Here is a 21,273-nt window from a genome sequence, read left to right on the forward strand (position 1 = left end):
TTAATGACCAAAGGGTACTGTTAGAAAAAATATAACAGAGAAAATCTGAGATCAATAACAAAAGCAAGAATAATCTCACTACTAATTAGAGAAATACAAATAAACTGACAAAACAAAATATTTGACATTACTACCAAATGTTAACAGGTTGTCTCACAATGAACACTCTTATAGACCATGAATTAGAATGAAAATTATTGCAAACACCTCTAGCAATTCTAGTAAATCTTAAGATGAGATAACTCCAATTTTAGGTAGACATACTAAAAAAACTCTCAGATGTATATATGGAGACATGTTCAAGACTGTACTGAAACATTATCACAAAATTAAAGAATTAGACAAAATCTAAATTCCTTTGTCAAGAGAATGGATACGTTTTGGTATAGTAATACAATGGAATGTAGTAGATAATAGTTACAGTACATAAACTGGTAAAATATATATCAAATATTAAAAATAATGTTGAGCACATATCGCTTTTGCAGGATACATACAGCATCATATTATCACTTAGTTTAAAAACGTGATAAATGGCACTTTAAAAAAATTTCAGGTATAATCATATAAAGTATTAAAGCATGAATAGTATTGAAAACCACTAAGTTCAGGATAGTAATTACCACTGGGAAGGGACAGAAGGAAACAGGTGAGGAAAGGAGTGCACACAGAGATTCAGTTATATCTGCGATATTTAATTTCTTAACAAAAATAAAACATAAAACATAACAAAACCTGAAACAAATAGGGCAAAAATTTGAGAACTGACACAATTGGGTGGTAGGTACACAGGTATTAGTTTTATCTTCTATATTTTGATGTATGTTTAAAGTATATAAATTTTCAAAATAAAGAATAAGATACATAACGTGTTTAGCTTAATTCCTGACACAGAAAACTCTTAATAAACCTTGGCTCATTATCTTTTCTTTTTTTCTAAATATGAGAAAAAAAAACCCAAATCATTAGCTAACCCAATGTATATATTATAAGCATTTAACCAACATGGGAAGGATTAACTCTTGAAATGCAAAACTTTAAATGATATGTTCACATGGTTCCAGGAGAACTGCAATATGAATTAGGTAAAATGAAAAGGCAATCTTCCATAGTGCATCTTGATGAATAAAATAATAAATGCATCCAGTAGTCTACATAATTTCAGAAACTGATTTATCCTAGATTACTAAAAATAGTTTATACTTTAAAGAGATTAAGAAGTTTTGTTTGTTTGTTTTTTGAGATGGAGTCTGGCTCTGTCACCCAGGCTGGAGTGCAATGGAACGATCTCGGCTTACTGCAACTGCCACCTCGCTGGTTCAAGTGATTCTCCTGACTCAGCCTCCCAAGTAGCTGGGATAACAGGTGCAAACCACCATGACTGGCTAATTTTTGTATTTTTAGTAGAGATGGGGTTTCACCATGTTGGCCAGGCTGGTCTTAAACTCTTGACCTCAAGCAATTCACCTGCCTTGGCCTCCCTAAGTGCTGGGATTACAGGTGTGAGACACCATGCCTGGGACAGAAGTAATATTTTAACTTTTTTTTTTTTAATATATAAATGTTATTTCCACAGGTTGTTGGGGAACAGGTGGTGTTTGGTTACATGAGTAAGTTCTTTAGTGATGATCTGTGACATTTTGGTGCACCCATCACCCGAGCAGTATACACTGTACCCAATTTGTCTTTCATCCCTCAGCTCCTTGCTACCCTTTCCACCTGAGTCCCCAAAGTCCATTGTTTCATCCTTATGCTTTACATCCTCATAGCATAGCTTCCAATTATGAGTCAGAACATACAATGTTTGGTTTCCCATTCCTGAATTACTTCACTTAGAATAATAGTTGAGAACTGACACAATTGGGTGTTAGGTACACAGGTATTAGTTTTATCTTCTATAGTTTGATGTATGTTTAAAGTACATACATCTCCAATCTCATCCAGGTTGCTGCAAATGTCATTAATTCATTCCTTTGCAAGGATACATAGTATTCCATCATATATACGTATATGTATATATACGTATATATGTGTGTGTATATATACGTGTGTGTGTGTGTGTACATATCAGTAGTAGGATTGCTGGATCAAATGGTAGTCCTACTTTTAGTTCTTTAAGCAATCTCCACACTGATTTCCATAGTGGTTGTGCTAGTTTACATTCCTACCAGCAGTGTAGAAGTGTTCCCTGTTCACTGTATCCACACCAACATCTACTGTTTTTTGATTTTTTGATAATGGCCATTCATGTAGGAGTAAGGTGGTATCACGTTGTGGTTTTGTTTTGCATTTCCCTGATTATTAGCAATGTTGAGCACTTTTTCACATGTTTGTTGGCCATTTGTATATCATCTTTTGAGAATCTGTCTATATGTATATGTTTGTTGGCCATTTGTATATCTTCTATTGAGAATTGTCTATTCAGGCCCTTAGCCCACTTTTTGATGGGACTGTTTGTTCTTTTCTTGCTGATTTGTTTGAGTTTGTTGTAGATTCTGGGTATTAGGCCTTTGTCAGATATATAGATTGTGAAGATTTTCTCCCACTCTGTGGGTTGTCTGTTTACTCTGCTGACTATTCCTTTGCCGTACAAAAGCCCTTTAGTTTAATTAGATCCCAGCTATTTATCTTTGTTTTTAATTGCATTTGCTTTTGGGTTCTTGGTCATGAAATTCTTGCCTAAGCCAATGTCTAGAAGTGTTGTTCCAATGTTATCTTCTAGAATTTTTACAGTTTCAGGTCTTAGATTTAAGTCTTTAATCCATCTTGAGTTGATTTTTAAGGTGAGAGATGAGGATCCAGTTTCATTCTCCTACATGTGGCTAGCCAATTATCCCAGAACCATTTGTTGAAAAGGGCGTCCTTTCCCCACTTTATGTTTTTGTTTGCTTTGTCAAAGATCAGTTGGCTTTAAGTATTTGGGTTTATTTCTGGGTTCTCTATTCTGTTCCATTGGTCTTTGTGCCTATTTTTATACCAGTACCATGCTGTTTTGGTGACTATGGCCTTACGGTATAGTTTGAAATCAGGTAGTGTGATGCCTCCAGATTTGTTCTTTTTGCTTAGTCCTGCTTTGGCTATGCAGCCTCTCTTTTAGTTCCATATGAATTTTAGAATTGTTTTTTCTAATTCTGTGAAGAATAATGGTATTTTGATGGGAACTGCATGGAATTTGTAGATTGCTTTTGGAAGTATGGTCATTTTCACAATGTTGATTCTATCGATCCATAAGTATGGGATGTGTTTCTATTTATTTGTGTCATCTATGATTTCTTTCAGCAGTGTTTCATAGTTTTCCTTGTACTTTGACTCCTTGGTTAGGTATATTCCTAAGCATTTTATTTATTTATTTTTGCAGCTATTGTAAAAGGGGTCAAGTTCTTGATTTGATTCTCTGCTTGGTTGCTATTGGTGTATAGAAGGGCTACTGATTTGTGCACATTAATCTTGTATCTGGAAACTTTGCTGAATTCTTTTATCAGTTCTTGAAGCTTTCTGGAGGAGTCCTTAGGGTTTTCAAGGTAAACAATCATATCATCAGCAAACAGTGACAGTTTGACTTCCTCTTTACCAATTTGGATGCCCTTTACTTCTTTCTGTTGTCTGATTGCTCTGGCTAGGACTTTCAGTACAATGTTGAAGAGTGGTGAGAGTGGGCATCCTTGTCTTGTTCCAGTTCTCAGAGGGAATGCTTTCCACTTTTCCCCATTCAGTATTAGTTGGCTGTGGGCTTGTCATAGATGGCTTATATTATATTGAGGTGTGTCCCTTGTACGCCAATTTTATTGAGAGGTTTAATCATAAAGGGGTGCCAGATTTTGTTGAATGCTTTTTCTGCATCTATTGAGATGATCATGTGATTCTTGTTTTTAATTCTGTTTATGAGGGGTATCACATGTGTTGACTTGCGTATGTTAAACCATCCCTGGATCCCCGCTCTAAAACCCACTTGATCATAGTGGATTATCTTCTTGCTACATTGTTGGATACAGTTAGCTAGTATTTTGTTAAGGATTTCAGTATCTATGTTTATCAAGGACACTGGTCAATAGTTTTCTTTTTTGGATATGTCCTTTCTTGGTTTTGATAATAGGGTAATGCTGGTTTCATAGAATGAATTAGGGAGGGTTCTTTCTCCATCTTGTGGAATGGTATTAAAATTCTTGGCACCAATTCTTCTTTGAATGTGTGGTAGAATTCTGCTATGAATCCATCTGGTCCTGGACTTTTTTTTTTGTTAGTAATTTTCTAATTACCATTTCAGTCTCGCTGCTTGTTACCGGTCTGTTCAGGCAATCTAATTCTTCCTGATTTAAGCTAGGAGGGTTGTATTTTTGCAGGAATTTATGCATCTCTTCTAGGTTTTCTACTTTATGTGTACGAAGATGTTCATAGCAGGCTTAAATGATCTTTTGTATTTCAGTGGTGACAGTTGTAATATTTCGTGTTTCATTTCTTAGTGAGGTTATTGGATTTTCTCCCTTCTTTTCTTGGCTAATCTTGTTAATGATCTATCAATTTTATTTATCCCTTCAAAGAACCAGCTTTTTGTTTCATTTATCTTTTTGTTTGCTTGCTTGCTTGTTTCAATTTCACTTAATTCTGCTCTAATCTTGTTTATTTCCTTTGTTCTGCTGGGTTTGGGTTTAGTTTGTTCTTGTTTCTCTAGTCCCTTGAGGTGTGACCTTGGAATGTCAGCTTGTGTTCTTTCAGTCTTTTTGATGTAGGTGTTTAGAGCTATGAACATTCCTCTTAGCACTGCCTTTGCTGTATCCCAGAGGTTTGGTAGGTTGTGTAATTATTGTCATTCAGTTCGAAGAATTTTTAAATTTATATCTTGATTTCATTTTTGACCCAATGCTCATTCAAGAACAGGCTTACTTAATTTCCATGTATTTGCATGGTTTTGAAGGTTCTTTTTGGAGTCAATTTCCAGTTTTATGCCACTGTGGTCTGACAGAGTGCTTGATATAATTTCAATTTTCTTCAATTTATTGAGGCCCATTTTATGGTCTGTTGTATGGTCTATCTTGGAGAAGGTTCTATGCACTGTTGAACAGAATGTGTATTCTGTGGTTGTTGGATAGAATGTTCTGTATATATCTGTTAAGTCCACTTGTTCCAAGGTGTAGTTTAAATCCCTTGTTTCTTTGTTGACTTTCAGTCTTGATGACCTGCCTAGGGCTGTCAGTGGAGTACTGAAGTCCCCTACTATTAACGTGTTGCTGTCTATTTCACTTCTTAGGTCTCATAGTAATTGTTTTATAAATTTTGGAGCTCCAGTGTTAGGTGCATTTATGTTTAGGACTGTGATATCTTCCTGTTGGACAAGGCCTTTTACCAGCATATAATGTCCCTCTTTGTCTCTTTTAACTGCTGTTGCTTTAAAGTTTTTTTGTTTTGTTTTGTTTTTGTCTGATATAAGAATGGCTACTCTTGCTTGCTTTTGGTGTCCATTTGCATGGAATTATTTTTCCACCCCTTCACTTTAAGTTTATGTGAGTCCTTATGTTTTAGGTGAGTCTCCCGAAGGCAGCAGATAGTTGGTTGGTGAGTTGTTATCCATTCTGTGGTTTTGTATCTTTTAGGTGGAGCATCTAGGCCATTTACATTCAATGTTAGTATTGAAATGTGAGGTACTGTTGCATTTATCATGCTCTTTGTTGACTATGTACTTTGGTTTTTTTGTTTTTGCTTTTTTAGCTTTTTTGTTTGTTTGTTTTATAGGTCCTGTGTAATTTATGCTTTAAAGAGGTTCTGTTTTGATGTGTTTCTAAGTTTTGGTTCTAAGATTTGGAACTCCTTTTAGCAGTTCTTGTAGTCTTGGCTTGGTAATGGCAAATTTGCTCAGCATTTGTTTGCCTGAAAATGACTGTATCTTTTCCTTGATATATGATGCTTAGTTTGGCTAGATACAAAATTCTTGCCTGATAATTGTTTTGTCTGAAGAGGCTGAAGATAGTGCCCTAATCCCTTTCAGCTTGCTGAGAAATCTGCTGTTAATATAATAGCTTTTCCTTTATAGGTTACCTGGTGATTTTGTCTCACAGGTCTTAAGATTTTTTGCTTCATCTTAGCTTTGGATAACCTGATGACAATGTACCTAGGCAAAGATCTTTTTGTGATGAATTTCCCAGATGTTCTTTGTGCTTCTTGTATTTAGATATCTAGGACTCTAGCAAGGCCAAGGAAGTTTTCCTCAATTATTCCCCCAAATATTTGCAAGCTTTTAGAATTCTCTTTTTCCTCAGGAACACCAATTATTCTTAGGTTTAGTTGTTTAACATAATTCCAGACTTCTTGGAGGCTTTGTTCATATTTTCCTATTCTTTTTTGTCTTTGTTGGATTGGGTTAATTCAAAGACCTTGTCTTCGAGCTCTGAATTTCTTTCTTCTACTTGTCCAATTCTATTGTTGAGATTTTACAGAGCATTTTGCATTTCTAAAAGTATGTCCAAAGTCTCCTGAATTTTTTATTGTTTTTTTCTTCAAGCTATCTATTTCCTTGAATATTTCTCCCTTCACTTCTTGTCTCATTTTTTGGATTTCCTTGCATGGGGCTTCGCCTTTACTCATTCCTCCCTGAGTAGCTTAATGACTAACCTCCTGAATTCTTTTTCAGGCAAATCAGGGATTTCTTTTTGGTTTGGAGCCATTGCTGGTGAACTAGTGTGATTTTGGGGGGGTGCTGAAGAGCTCTGTTTTGTCATATTATCAGAGTTGGTGTTCTGGTTCCTTCTCATTTAGGTAGGCTCTGTCAGAGGAAAGGTCTAGGGCTGAAAACTGTTGTTCAGATTCTTTTGTCCCTTAGGGTGTTCCCTTGATGTAATACTCTGCCCCTTTTCCTATGGATGTGGTTTCCTGAGAGTCTAGCTATAGTAATTGTTACCTCTCTTCTGGATCTAGCCACTGAGCAAGTCTACTAGGCTCTGGGCTTGTACTGGGGGTTGTCTGTACAGAGTCCTGTGATGTGAACCATCTGTGGGTCTCTTGGCCATGCATACCATGGTATTTGGGATGTCTCCTGCGTTCTGCAGGAGCAATCTGCTTCCTTCAGAGGGTCTGTGGGTCCTCTTGGATTTCCTGACTTATTCCTGTAGTTGTTCTGGAGCAAAAATTCACAATGTGAGCCTCTGCATGCTACTCTGTCCATTGTATTTAACTTTCAATTGTTCAAAAGTTAGTTACAAAAGCTACTTGGGATGACTAAACAGTTCAAACTTTTAAAATATTACTTCTTAAGTTTCTTAATTGCTATAAAATCCAAATCTTATAAATTGTTATGACTGAAGGTGGGAGATGAGTAACATTTGATAAAACAGTAATTTATGGGCTAATTGATCCACCCATCATTTATAAGGGTTTCCTGATTGTTACTCCTATCACATTTCACTCCATTTTAATTTAGCTTATAGATCACACTATGCTTGCCTTATTTACTATCATATTGCCAGAGTCTAACACAATACCTCACTACTTATAGGTGCACAACAAATTAGTTATAGATCAATGAATAAACGAATTTCTTTCAGATTATTCAGAAAGTCATTCTTTTAAAAATCTTTAGCAGTCTACCAATGCTTATTCAATTAAATCCAGACTCCTCAACATAATCATTCATAGCTCTCTATAACTTGCTCAACCTAATGTTTTTCATATTCTTTCCTATATGCCAAATACATTATATAAATTGAAATATATTTTATTCCCTAAATACGACTCTCATTTTCTCATCTCCTTTGGCTTCTTACGCCAGTGAGTCCATCTGAAACACTCCCAACCACCTCTAGTTTTGCCTTCATCAAGTTATTTTGAAATTTCATCTACTCTTCAATGTCCATAAGATATGCTACATTTTCAAGAAACTTTCACTGATCTCTCCAACTATATTTCTTTTGTTACCCTTAATACACACATTTTTTAAAAATGTTCTTAAGATACAAATAATATGCTGTTTACCATGTTATTTGATATTTGTCTCATTCCATATTTTTCTTAGTCTTTAAGTTCCTATAATATGGTCATTTTATGTTAACTTCATATAACTAAAGCACTTGGCATAATTCTTTCCATAAAGGTAGTGATCGAAAATATTAGTTAGGCTGAATTATGTGAAAACACTGTTCAAAAACTATTCTCTAATAACAATTACTAAGAAAATACAAACCTAAGAATAAATGACCCAATAATCCAAAGTAATTATAACAGTTGTAAGATGAAAATAAGCATAATATGTCAAAACAGAGATAAAAAATCTTTGAAAGAATAAAAATGTTGACTTAGCAATCCCTTTCCATTTGCTAATGAAACTTTTAGAAGAAAAAACCCCATGACTTAATAACTCAAGCAGTAATAGAAAAAATCATGCTGAGATATAAGACTGAAATTGCCTAAAAAACATTGACAAATGTTCTTTTCATTATCTCTAAAACAAAATTTAAGTAAGCTATACTAAATAAAGGAATAATTTAAATAATTGTGTATTTCTTGAATCTTAAATAACTGATATTGTGTAATTAATTTCTATTTATCTTTTCAAAAATTAGAGACAGGGTCTTGTTCTATCACCCAAACTGGAGTGTAATGATGCAAGCATAGCTCACTGCAGCCTCGAATTTCTGGACTCAACAGATCCCCCCACCTCTGCTTCCTGGGTAACCAGAACTATAGGCATGCACCATCATGTCATGCTAATTTTTTAACTTTTTGTAGAGATGGGGTCTTGCTATGTTCCTCAGGCTGGTGTCAAACCCCCTGCTTCAATTATCCTCCTGCCACAGTCTCCCAAAATGCTGAGTTCACAGGCATCAGCTACCATACTGGGTATCTAATTATCTTTGCTCTCTAGATGACTCCCTGAGATAATGTTGATGGTGTATCACAGAAAAAAAAGTCAATAATATTGGACTGTGGTTAGGTAAGCAAATTCTCTGGATGCTTTTCTTTCTCTAAGAAAATTATACACTCTGTAAGTACTCTAATTACAATTTTGAATGTTTACTTTTGGCTCTCACTCTAATCAATATTGGCTACCAAATATGTAAATTGCATCTTTTCCTCTATCCTTTGGAAGGAAACAGGTTGGCTAGCATTTTGGGAAGATGTCCCTGTACATTTTAAAGGACTGCAGGAAATCTCTTAATCCTTTCATTCATATCATGAGGAGGTTAATTTTCATCATTTATCAATAAATGTTGATGAACAGCATAAGTAACTGATAAACTTACAGTCAAACTCCCTGTAATGTGTTAAATCATCAATCTCCTAGTATCATGGGATGATGCAAAATCATCCCTTCAAGGTTTTATGTGAGTAACTCATCAATAGAGAGTCCAGAATTACAATGGCCAATACAAAAGCTTCAAGCATATGTAACTATTTAAATCTAAATTTTATTCATTTAATATGAAAATTAAATAAAACATTCATTTCTTCAGTTGTATTAGCCTAATTTCAAGTGGTCAAAAGCCCCATGTAACTAGTGGCTACAATACTGGACAGTACAGAATTATATAACATTTCTATCATCAAAGAAAGATCTATTGGACAGTGCTAGTCTAGAAAGCTAATAATTTGATTCAACTCAAACAGTACAGGTGAATTGTTATATTTTATCTATTGAGTCTTATGTTTGTTAACTCATGAGCAATAGGAGTAGCCTTGCCATTTAATATAATTTTCAAATAAATATTTTTTGATGACAGTTGGCAGAAACTCCTAAACATTGTACAAGACATATCAAATTCTTTCCTGCCTCAAGGCTCCTTCTTGGTCCATTCTTTGGCTCGATCTTCATTTTCTTTCCCAGCTGGAATGTTACTGCCTTAGAAAGGTCTCCTACGACCTTTCTATCAAAAATAGGTCTCTACCACCACCACCTCCACAACAACACACATATTAATTTCTATCTCAGCACCCTGCTTCTTTCATAGGATACTATAATTTTAATTATTTCATTCATTCCTTCACATATCTTTCATTCATTCATATATCTTCTAGTGAAGGAGGATCCTTTGTCTATGTTATTTGTAGTCCTGTCCCCAGAGTTTACCTAACATAGGCATGAACTCAAAATTCATTAAATGAGTATATTAATGTTTGTTGAATAAGTGAATATATTTGGACTATGATGTCTTCCCCCTCCATAGCCAACTCATACCTCTTTGGCACTATGCTTTTATACGTATTCCTCCTTTTCTTTTTATTCTAGCTTATGTATCTCCTTTTATACCCCAGCAGACTATCTCAATATTTATTTGTTTTAATTTTGGGTACAAAGGGTAATGAGTAGAAACAGAATTCCCAAGCTACAAGAAGAAAATATTTTTAGGTGAGCTTTCAGAGAAAATAAACTTATTTTTAGTATTCCATCCTGTCCCCTCAGCAAGTACCAAGAGACCAAAGCACTAACCTCAGCCCCCTCAGTAGACACATGTACCGGTGTGGCATAGACAACAAAGAGGATTCAATTAGCCTGGGTATGAAAACAAAGCAAGTATTCAAGAAAAAAAAAATGGAATAAAGGACTGGGAAAAAAGGGAAATTTTCCACTAGCTTCTTGAGCAAAATCTTTTTCTAATCTTAAATATTTGTCACCTAGTGCCAACTACTGTACTTCAGAGAGCAATGTCACTTGAAATACTTTTTACTTATACAGAAAACACAAAATAATCAAAGACAACTGAATTTCACAACTCTGAAAAAAATCATTCAAGAAACCAGCGATTTAAAATATCTTTTAAAAGTTACATACAATTGTAACAAAGGGAACAGATGATTGAATTATGAAAGTATAGTAAACCAAATATTTAGTATATTAAATATACAAGCTGTTCAACACATTGGAAGACTTCAAATTTCAGCCTATGTCTACAAAATTTATGTAAACTATAGTTAGTTATCATAAAGGTAATATAGTTCCCTAAGAACAACAAGCTTCAAAATGGTTATCTTAAGGCTATTCAGAAAACTTACTTTGATCCAAAGCAAGCCTAAATGATCATTATGTAATGATTATACTAAAGAATTTTCACCATTACACCTAACAAAGTTTATATAGAAAATCAAGTTTCAAGTTCCAGCTTAAAATACAAGAAATAAATATCAAACTCCTGTTGCTTTGTTTTTCCAGTATCATAAAAAGACTCAATAAAGTATGTTCATTTAACGCAACTCCTGGCAATTTTATGACACCCAATGTAAGGACTTTAGGACTTTATCTTGAAAAATAAAACTTAAAAAGTAAGTACTACTTGTATTTCTCAAGCTGACCATGATTTTTCACATCTCCATGACTTTCACTATATTTGACACAGAGAGTTGAAATCATGTTGGAAGATAAGTGGGTAGGATGGAAGGAAAAAGAGGAAGAACATAGTTGTTTCATTCACTCAACAAATATTTATCAAATGCCTACTGACCAAACTGTTCTAGGTATCTGGAAAACATGGCTAAACAAAAAGGGGAAACACAAATTTATAAAGGATTTCTGTTGCTACCAGCAACAACTAAGTTACAGCGATAAGATATATGAGTTAGCACTCCTGGATCCCACACACCCATTGATAATGGTTTCCTTCTACTTCTTCCTTTACTATGAAACATACAGAAAACGAACTAAAAACAAAAATTCTCTTGAACATTTTTTCAGAAACTGAAGTAATATATCTGAGGTAAAGAACCCTCTAGGGATGCACTACATGTGGTCAAGGACATGGGCATTATTGCTAGAAAGCAGATTAATCTCCTTCTCATGCTGTCATATCATCTCCTCTCTTACTACTGCAAAACATGCAGTGAAAAGCAAGGTCCACGGAGATGGGAGTCTGGAAACAGCAACATGTTCTGAAGATATGGAGGATGGCAGAGGACTCTTAGGCAGTAAGAGTATGTTACCACTAAAGAGACAGGGTATGTGTTTGCAAAGAGATGGTCTGAAACTGGAACTTATATTTAAAAGGGAAGTAGAGCATAATAGTTTGGAAAGTTTACAGCCTGACCTTGTGATAGAAAAGAAAAACCCATTTTCTGGGGAGAAATTGAAGCTGGCTGTAGAAATTTGCAAAAGTATAATAAAATATTAAAAAAATAAAAAAGAGGAGCTGAATGCCTAAGACAATGAGGAAGATGCCTCAAAGCATTTTGGGGCCATTCACCACAGCCCCTACATCACAGGCCTGCAGTCATAGGAGGGAAGAATGGTTTTGTGGGGCAGGCCCAGGGCCCCACTACCCTGTACAACCTCAGGACATTGCTCCCTGTGTCCCAGCTGCTTCAGCTCCAGCTGTGGCTAAAAGGGCCCCAGTCCACAGTCCAAAGTCTCATCTGAGACAAGGCAAGACCCTTCTGCCTACGACCCTGTAAAATAAAAATAAAGATTTGGTTGCAAGACAACAAGAATAGCACACATAAGAGAAGAATGGTTAGCTTCAGAAAAGTAAAGCAGTTATAATTCCTCCAAAGAGGACACTCTTATAAAGGAAGATTCGTCTCTACTAGGTCTGCTACTCTTGAGCTTTAATTAGTATAATCACAATGCATAATGCAGGTACATCTGAAAGGCTAGAGTCACCATTATGCCATCTGTTAAAACCATCTTTCATAATCAAGCTAACCACAGCTTTCCACAGATGTGATGCACTACCATGCCCAGAGTCATCTGCGGTTTTAAAATAAATTTTTTTTACTCTTTTATTCAGGACTATTCCACAAGACACTAAACAGAAGCAAAAATCTTAAGATTCTGAGCAAAACTTAAAAGCTGTTGGAATATGAAATATTTTCTATCACTTAAATTATTACAATTATTATGCATGCATAAAAATTATACATTATAATAAAAATAATATCATGGTTATAACAGTAAATAGCGAATGGATAGCTTCAAGATTCTGTGGATGCTGAATCTGGTCTTTGGAAATACAAGCATAGAGCAGTCAGCTAAATATTGAATATATATTAAAAAAATTTATAAGAATAAGTATTCAAGCCAACCAAATAAACTATTCCTTTTTAATACTAAAAACAAGCTCTTCACTTTTAATACCTTGAAAACACTTTTAGTTCTGCATTAGTCCATTCTTGCACTGCTATAAGGAAATACGTAAGACTGGGTGATTTACAAAAAGAGGCTTAATTGGCTAATTGTTCCACAAGCTGTACAGGAAGCCTGGCTAGAGAGACCTCAGGAAACTTTCAGAATGTAGAAGGTAAAGGGAAAGCAAGCACATCTTACATGACTGGAGCAGGAGGAAGAGAGAAAAGGGGGAGGTACTACCCATTTATAAATAAGCAGATTTCATGAGATCTCACTCACTATCATGAGAACAGCAAGGAGAAAATTTGCCTCCATGATCCAATCACCTCCCACCAGGGCTCTCCTCCAACACTGGTGATTATAATTTGACATGAGATTTGGGCGGGGACACAAATCCAAAGTGTATCACTCCACCCTTGGCCCTTCCCAAATGTCATATCCTCACACTGGAAAATACAATCATCCCTCCTCAACAGTCCCCCAAGTCTTAACTCATTTCAGCATTAACTCAAAAGTCCACAGTCCAAAGTCTCATCTGAGACAAGGCAAGACCCTTCTGCCTATGACCCTGTAAAATAAAAAACAAGTTAGTTACTTCCAAGATACAACGAAGGTATAGAATTGGGTAAATACTCCCTTTCCAAAAGGGAGACAGGGATCCAAAGACAGGGTCTACAGGCCCTGGGGCATGTCCAAAACCCAGAAGGGCAGTCATTAAATCTTAGGGGCCCAAAATAATTTCCTTTGACTCCAGGTCTCACATCTAGGCAACACTGATATAAGGGGTGGGCTCCCCCAGCCTTGGGCAGCTCTGCCCCTGTCGCCCTGCAGGGGTACAAGCTGCTTTCACAGTCTGGCATTGAGTGCCTAAAGCTTTTCCAGGCATATAGTGCAAGTTGGTGGACCTACCAGTCTTTGGTCTGGAGGATGGTAGCTCCCTTCTCACAGCCCCACTAGTCAGTGTCCAGTGTGAGGATTCTGTGTGGGGGCTCCAGCTCTACATTTCCTCTCTGCACTGCCCTAGCAGAGGTTCTCCATGAGGGCTGTACCCCTGCAGCAGGCTTCTGTGTGGACATCCAGGCATTTCCATATATCCTCTGAAATCCAGGCAGAAGCTTCCAGGCCTCAACTCTTGTCCTCTGCGACCCACAGGCTTAATACCATGTGGAAGCTGCCAAGACTTATGGGTTCCACCCTCTGGAGTAGTTGACTGAGATGTTATCTGGGGCCCTTTTAGCCACAGCTGGAGCTGAAGCAGCTGGGACACAGGGAGCAATGTCCTGAGGTTGTACAGGGTAGTGGGGCCCTGGGCCTGCCCCACAAAACCATTCTTCCCTCCTATGACTGCAGGCCTGTGATGGTAGGGGCTGTGGTGAATGGCCCCAAAATGCTTTGAGGCATCTTCCTCATTGTCTTAGGCATTCAGCTCCTCTTTTTTATTTTTTTAATATTTTATTATGCTTTTGCAAATTTCTACAGCCAGCTTCAATTTCTCCCCAGAAAATGGGTTTTTCTTTTCTATCACAAGGTCAGGCTGTAAACTTTCCAAACTGTTATGCTCTACTTCCCTTTTAAATATAAGTTCCAATTTCAGACCATCTCTTTGCAAACACATATGTGTTTCAAAGCTCTACAGATCCCTAGAGCAGGGGCACAAAACTGCCAGTCTCTTTCTACAACATGGCAAGAGTGACCTTTACCCTAGTTCCCAGTAAGTTCCTCTTCTCCATCTGAGACCTCCTCAGCCTAGACATTACTATACATATCACTATAAGCATTTGGGTCACAACCATTCAACAAGTCTCTTGGAAGTTCCAAGCTTTCCTTCATCTTCCTGTCTTCTTCTGGGCCCTCCAAACTGTTCCAACCTCTGCCCATTATGCAGTTCCAAAGTCGCTTCCACATTTTCAGGTATCTTTATACCAATGCCCATTCACCGGTACAAATTTTCTGTATCAATCCAATCTCACAATACTATAAAGAAACATCTGAGACTGGGTAATTTATAAAGAAAAAAGGTTTAGTTGGCTCATGGTTCTGCGGGCTGTGGGAAAGAGAGTTTCTGGGGTGCCAGATGAGTTGGTCTCCCCTGTGTGAGACACCTGTGGGGAGCCATGGGCAGCCTCTGAGGAGAAGAGTCTCCTTATTGCCTTCATATCTTTATGCCCTGAGAGCGTAATAGCTCAGCAGCATTCCACAGGTTGCTCAGGGAGATAACACCCCCTTGAAGCAGTGGAGTATAATCAAACATCTTGGCTCCTCCTGAAACCCACTCCCACTTGTTTCAATCCCTAATAAGTTAAAGATCTTAAGTAGTTTAGACACACATCTTTGCTCAAGGAAATTCACAGAAACCTGCCACTGCTATATATCTTATTGAATGACTCACGAGTACTCCTTTATTGATTAATCCTTTTTCTCATCCCTTCCTACCCCTCCCATTTGCCCTAAGAACAAAGATCTTGTAAACCAATAAATTAGACAGAGAAGAGCTCTGGGCCATGAGCAAGCCTCCAACGCTCCGGTCCCCTGAACCCACCTTTTAAATGCTTATTCTGTCTCTTTCTAACTCCTTTGTCTCCGCTGAACTCGGGGTACCCACCAGGTGGTGTGGGGCTGGTTTCCCCAACAGAGGCTGTACAGGAAGCATGGCTGGGGAAGCCTCATGAAATGTTCAATCATGGTGGAAGATGAAGGGGAAGCAGGAATGTCTTACATGGCCAGAGCAGGAGGAAGAGACAGAATGGGGAGATGCTACACACTTAAGACCACCAGATCTCATGAGAACTCACTCACTATCATGAGAAGGGAAAGGGGGAAATTTGCACCCATGATCCAATCACCTTCCACCAGGCCCCCTCCTCCAACACTGGAGATTACAATTCCATATGAGATTTGGGCGGGCACACAGATCCAAACCAAATTAAGTTCTAATTATAAAATGCATTTATGTAAAAGTAAAACACTCCTATTTGCTTCTATAGAGAGTCACCACTAACCTACGAGTCATTATCTTCCTTTTAATATTCGGTAATGCCAAGTCCACCAATAATTATACCTTTCTGGCTAAAGAATTTTTTAAACACAGTATTTAAATAAGATATGACAACCAAGGAAAAAAGATATTTTCAAAAAACCATGTATTATTTACAATTTGCATTAGTTTATGCTTCTATCATAATTTATGAGAATGCACAGAATTAAAACACAGAACTAGACGTATATTGAGAAACAATTTTAGGATGTTTCAAAACTCGAATGAATTCTCATTTTAGAACTCAGACATTTTATATATCATATATAATATATAAGCTCCAACTCCGGTTGGGGGAAAAAGCAATTTCTATTGACAAAAGATTTACTTTCATTAAGCAAAAACAAGCTTTCCCATTACAGGAGTCAAAGTTGTAAGTCAAGTTTCAAAGTGCTGTAGGCAACTTCACATGAGAATATTCCCAAGTAGAATTTATAATTTACATACCTGTAGAGATGAATATTTGGAAAAATTTTCCATTTGATACCGCCTAAAATCTTCATTTAGTCTTTGATCTGAAACAAGGGGGAAAACAGATTTCAGTTCATTGAGTAATGTTCAATTCTTTAAAACTAGAAATACAGTAATCATTTGACGTATCCAATGCAAAACGCGTTAGTCTCCACTGCTTCTCAAGAGAAGATGAATCATCAATTTCAATCCACCATTTTAAAACTTGAAAATAGGCCCTTTTCTATATCTAAGCCAACTAATCACTGCCAAAGTGAAAAAAATAACATCTGCAAAGAACTACCTTTTCTGATTTCATAAACATGAATTCTCAGTCTCTGCTGGCGTGCTCTTTGGGTTAATGAAAGTAAAATATATTCTCCATATTTTATTCCCACTACGAAAATTGAGAAGCATTGGGAAGATAAGCTATAGTCATATTTTTTAGAATTCTTAAAACCAATTGAAATTTTGAAACTCTTCCAGGACAAACCTCCACCTTGAGGAGAAACTGCAGGACAAAGAATCCAAATTAAACAGGAGTGGGAAAGAGACAATGGGGGAAGACCTTTATTCACCAGAATAAAGGTGAGAGGTCTCAGTAATAACAAGGCCAGCCCAGGCCCGGCGGCTCATGCCTGTAATCCTAGCACTTTGGGAGACCGAGGCAGGTGGATCACTTGAGGTCGGGAGTTCGAGACCACCCTGGCCAACATGGCAAAACCCCATCTCTACTAAAACTACAAAAATCAGCCGAGTGTAGTGGCGCACGCCTGTAATCCCAGCTACTTGGGAGGCTGAGGCAGGAGAATCACTTTGTACCTGGGGGGCAGAGGTTGTAGTGAGGCAAGACCGTACCACTGCACCCCAGCCTGGGTGACAGAGTGAGACTCTGAAAAAAAAAAAAAAGAAGAAAAGAGAAAGAAAAAAAAAGAAATAACAAGACCATATTTTTATTTACATCAAGAAAAGTAACATACATACAACATAGTACCCAAGAAATTTGCAATCACACGTTCTTTTCAAGATCACACGGAACATTTAATGTTGATTATTTACTGGTAAAAGAAAGTCTTGATAATGTTCAAAGGGCTGAAACCAAAGACAGTATGTTACCTTACAACAGCACAATAAAGTTAGTATCAAGAAACAAAAAAAAAAAAAAAAAAAGGAAAATCCTCTATATGTTTGGAAGTTCAGAAATCACTTTTGGCCAGGCATGATAGCTCATGACTGTTATCTCACTGCTTTGGCAGGCCAAAGCAGGAAATCACTCGAGCCTAGGAGTCTGAGGCTACAGTGAGCTGTGATTGCACTACACTCCAGCCTGGGCAACAGAGCAAGACTCTATCTCAAAAAAGAAAAAAAAAAAAGAAGAAGAAGAAAGATCTCAGGAGGAATTACAAAATAAATTTTAAAGTATTTTGAAGTGAACAATAGTGAAAATGTGATACCTCAAAACTTTCTTAAAGAGAAGTCTGTACTTTAATTGCATATACTAGAGAAAAAGTCTGAAGTTACATATGCATTCCAAGAATTTAGAAAAACAGCACCAAATTAAATTCAAAGAAAGCCAAGTGGAGTAAATACAGATAAGCCCAGAAAATAAAGAAATTGAAAAAAACTAGCAAAAAATTATAAAAACTATGTTCATCTCAAAAGTTATTTTTAAAAAGCATCTGATGAAATTCAAGATATATTCATAATAAAGCCTTAGCAAAGTAAGACGATAAGGGAACACTGTTATTATAATGAATGCTTACGTAAAATACACAACAAACATCATACTTATGAGTAAAAATGTTGAAAACTTTCCCCCGAATTAGGAATCACATAAGGATAAATTCTTATAACATTTACTCAACACTCTATTGGAGGTCAAAGTTCATTCAGTAAAGCAAGAAAAAGGCCTAAAAGGTATAAAGGCTGGAAAGGATGAAACAACTGTCATTATTCATAGTTACAAGTGCATATATGATTAATCCAAAAAAACCACAGATACATTCTTAAAAATCAATCATTAAGATTACAAAGTGGTTGGATACAAGGTCAATATATAAAAATTAATTATATTTCTAGATACTGGCAACATAAAGTTAGAAAACAGTAAAAGATGCTATTTATAGTACCATAAAAAAAACAATGCCTAGGAATAAATACAATAGAAGATGTTTAAGACTCCTACACAGAAAACTATGGAGTGTTTCTCTGGAAAAAACTTTAAAATTCATATGAAACCAAAAACCAGACTAAATAGCCAAAGCAATTCTAAGCAAAAAGAACAAACCTGGAGGTATCATGTTTCCTGACTTCGAACTACACTACAGGGCCACAGTAACCAAAACAGCATAGTACTGGTGCAAAAAACAGACACATAGGCCAGTGGAACACAATAGTGAACACAGAATTAAAGTCACATACCTACAACTATCTGATCTTCAACAAACCTGACAAAAACAAGCAATTGGGAAAGAATTCCCTACTTTAAATGGTGCTTGGATAACTGGCAAGCCATATGAAAAAAGACTGAAACTGGACTCCTTGCTTACACAATATATAAATAATAACTCAAGATGAATTAAAGACTTAAACGTAAAACCCCAAACTATAAAAACCCCAGAAGACAACCTAGGCAACACCATCTGGACATAGGAGTAGGCAAAGGTTTCATGACAAAAATGCCAAAAGCAATTGCAACAAAAGCAAAAACTGACAAATGGAAACCAATTAAAATTAGGAGCTTTGGCACAGCAAAGGAAACTATCTACAGAGTGAACAAGCTGCAGAGTGGGAGAAAATTTCTGCAAACTGTGCATCTGACAAAGGTCTAACATTTAGCATCTATAAGGAACTTAAATTTACAAGAAAAAAATCCCATTAAAAAGTGGGCAAAGCTCATGAACAGACACCTTTTAAAAGAAGACATATATGTGGTCAGCAAGCATACGAAAAAAAGCTCAACATCACTGATCACTAGAGAAATGTAAACCAAAACCACAGTGAGATACTATCTCACACCACTTAGAATGGCTATTATTAAAAAGTCAAAAAATAACAGATGCTGGTGAAGTTGTGGATAAAAAGGAACATTTATACATTTTGGTGGGAGTGGAAATTAGTTCAACCATTGTGGAAGACAGTGTGGCAAATCCTCAAACACCTAAAGACAGAAATACCATTCGACCCTTTAATCCCATTACTGAGTATAATCCCATACGAAAGGGTCAAAAGGAATATAAGTCATTCTACCACAAAGACACATGAGCATGTATGTCCATTGCAACACTATTCACAAGAGTAAAGACATGAAACCAACCTTAATGCCCATCAATGGTGGACTGGTTAAAGAAAATGTGGTACATGTATACCATGGAATACTACGCAGCCATAAAGAAGAATGAGATCATGTCCTTTGCAGGAATATGGATGGAGCTGGAGGCCATTATCCTTAGCAAACTAATGCAGGAACAGAAAACCAAATACAGCATGTTCTCATTATAAGTGGGAACTAAATGATAAGAACATATGGAGGGGACCAACACACACTGTGGCCTATTGGAGGGTGAAGGGTGGGAGAAGGGAGAGGATCAGGACAAGTAACTAATGGGTATTAGGCTTAGTACCTGGGTGACAAAATAATCTGTACAACAAACGCCCATGACACAAGTTTACCCATATACCAAACCTGCACATGCACTCGTGAACTTAAAAGATAAATTAAAAAAAAAGAAAAACTATTAATCACAATACAAACCTCTCTTTTCCCTGAGTTTTCAATTAAGAAAAAAACTAGATCTGTGTCCTCAGTAATTAAAATAGGGTAAGAAGTAAATTATGTATTAATAATGAGGGAAACACTTTCAATCTTCATAGATTGACTATAATCTGAAGAAAAATTTACTGTAACTTAAATTCTGTTATTTCCTTCATTCTACAAGTACTTATCTCACTTGTTTAATTTGCATTTCCTGAATATATGAAGATGCTGGTGCATGTATGTATATATATATATACACACACATACACATTCATTGAGTTTCAATTTGCTAATATTTTATTTTGGATTTTAGTTCCAACATGCATAAGTGAAACAGGTCTACAGTTTTCCTTTCTTGCAAGTATGCTTTTTGTGTAGTAGTTAAGAAAGGAGACACTGAAACTAGACTGCCTGGGTTCAAATATCAGCTCAGTCACCTACTAGCTCTGTTAACCTTGACTTTGTGAAGGCACTTATCCAGAGGGTTGAGCTATCTATAGGTACTGAACAGCATTGGATATGAGAACTGTAAAGGAAAATCAACCAATCATGGCATGAGGTGTTACTGGGCATCAGCTATAGAGAAGCAAGGGCGTAATCACATTAAGATTACTGACAAGAGCAGAAGGACTAATGGGTAATGGTTACAGCCTATAAAAGACACCAGTAAAAACAAACTGGGAAGCAGTCAAAGAAGTAAAGAAAATGAAGGGCTCAAAGGATAGATGTCTGAGGAGGTCAAAGAACAGTTATAGTAGGAGTAAGATACCTGAGTTTAAGACATCAAAAAGTAGGGCAACTTGAATAGGACTTCTGCTTATACTCAAGAAGAAATACCATGGACCACTTTTCTGCCTGACACACGAAAAAGCAAGCAAATAAATCATCAATGTCTTATAGTACACTAGACATCAGACGATGATAATCCGAGGCATGAAACAAATGAGGTAAGCCCTATGATTGCCCCACCTTAATGACTTAAGAGACTTTCCAGGG

At 36.6% G+C, this 21,273-nt stretch overlaps 1 protein-coding gene across 3 annotated transcripts in view; it reads right to left on the reverse strand.

Annotated features, from left to right (window-relative positions):
• Nucleotides 1-21,273, reverse strand: part of SCLT1 (sodium channel and clathrin linker 1) — a 211,297-nt gene that overhangs the window by 183,139 nt on the left and 6,885 nt on the right. For all 3 annotated transcript variants that reach the window (XM_011935614.1, XM_011935615.1, XM_011935616.1), the window contains exon 2: nt 16,518-16,585. In XM_011935614.1, coding sequence (XP_011791004.1) covers nt 16,518-16,585 — 68 coding nt within the window. The remainder of the gene's footprint in view (nt 1-16,517; nt 16,586-21,273) is intronic.

This window comes from Colobus angolensis, unplaced genomic scaffold, assembly GCF_000951035.1.
Source record: "Colobus angolensis palliatus isolate OR3802 unplaced genomic scaffold, Cang.pa_1.0 Scaffold145, whole genome shotgun sequence".
In the NCBI taxonomy this organism is placed as follows: domain Eukaryota; kingdom Metazoa; phylum Chordata; class Mammalia; order Primates; family Cercopithecidae; genus Colobus; species Colobus angolensis.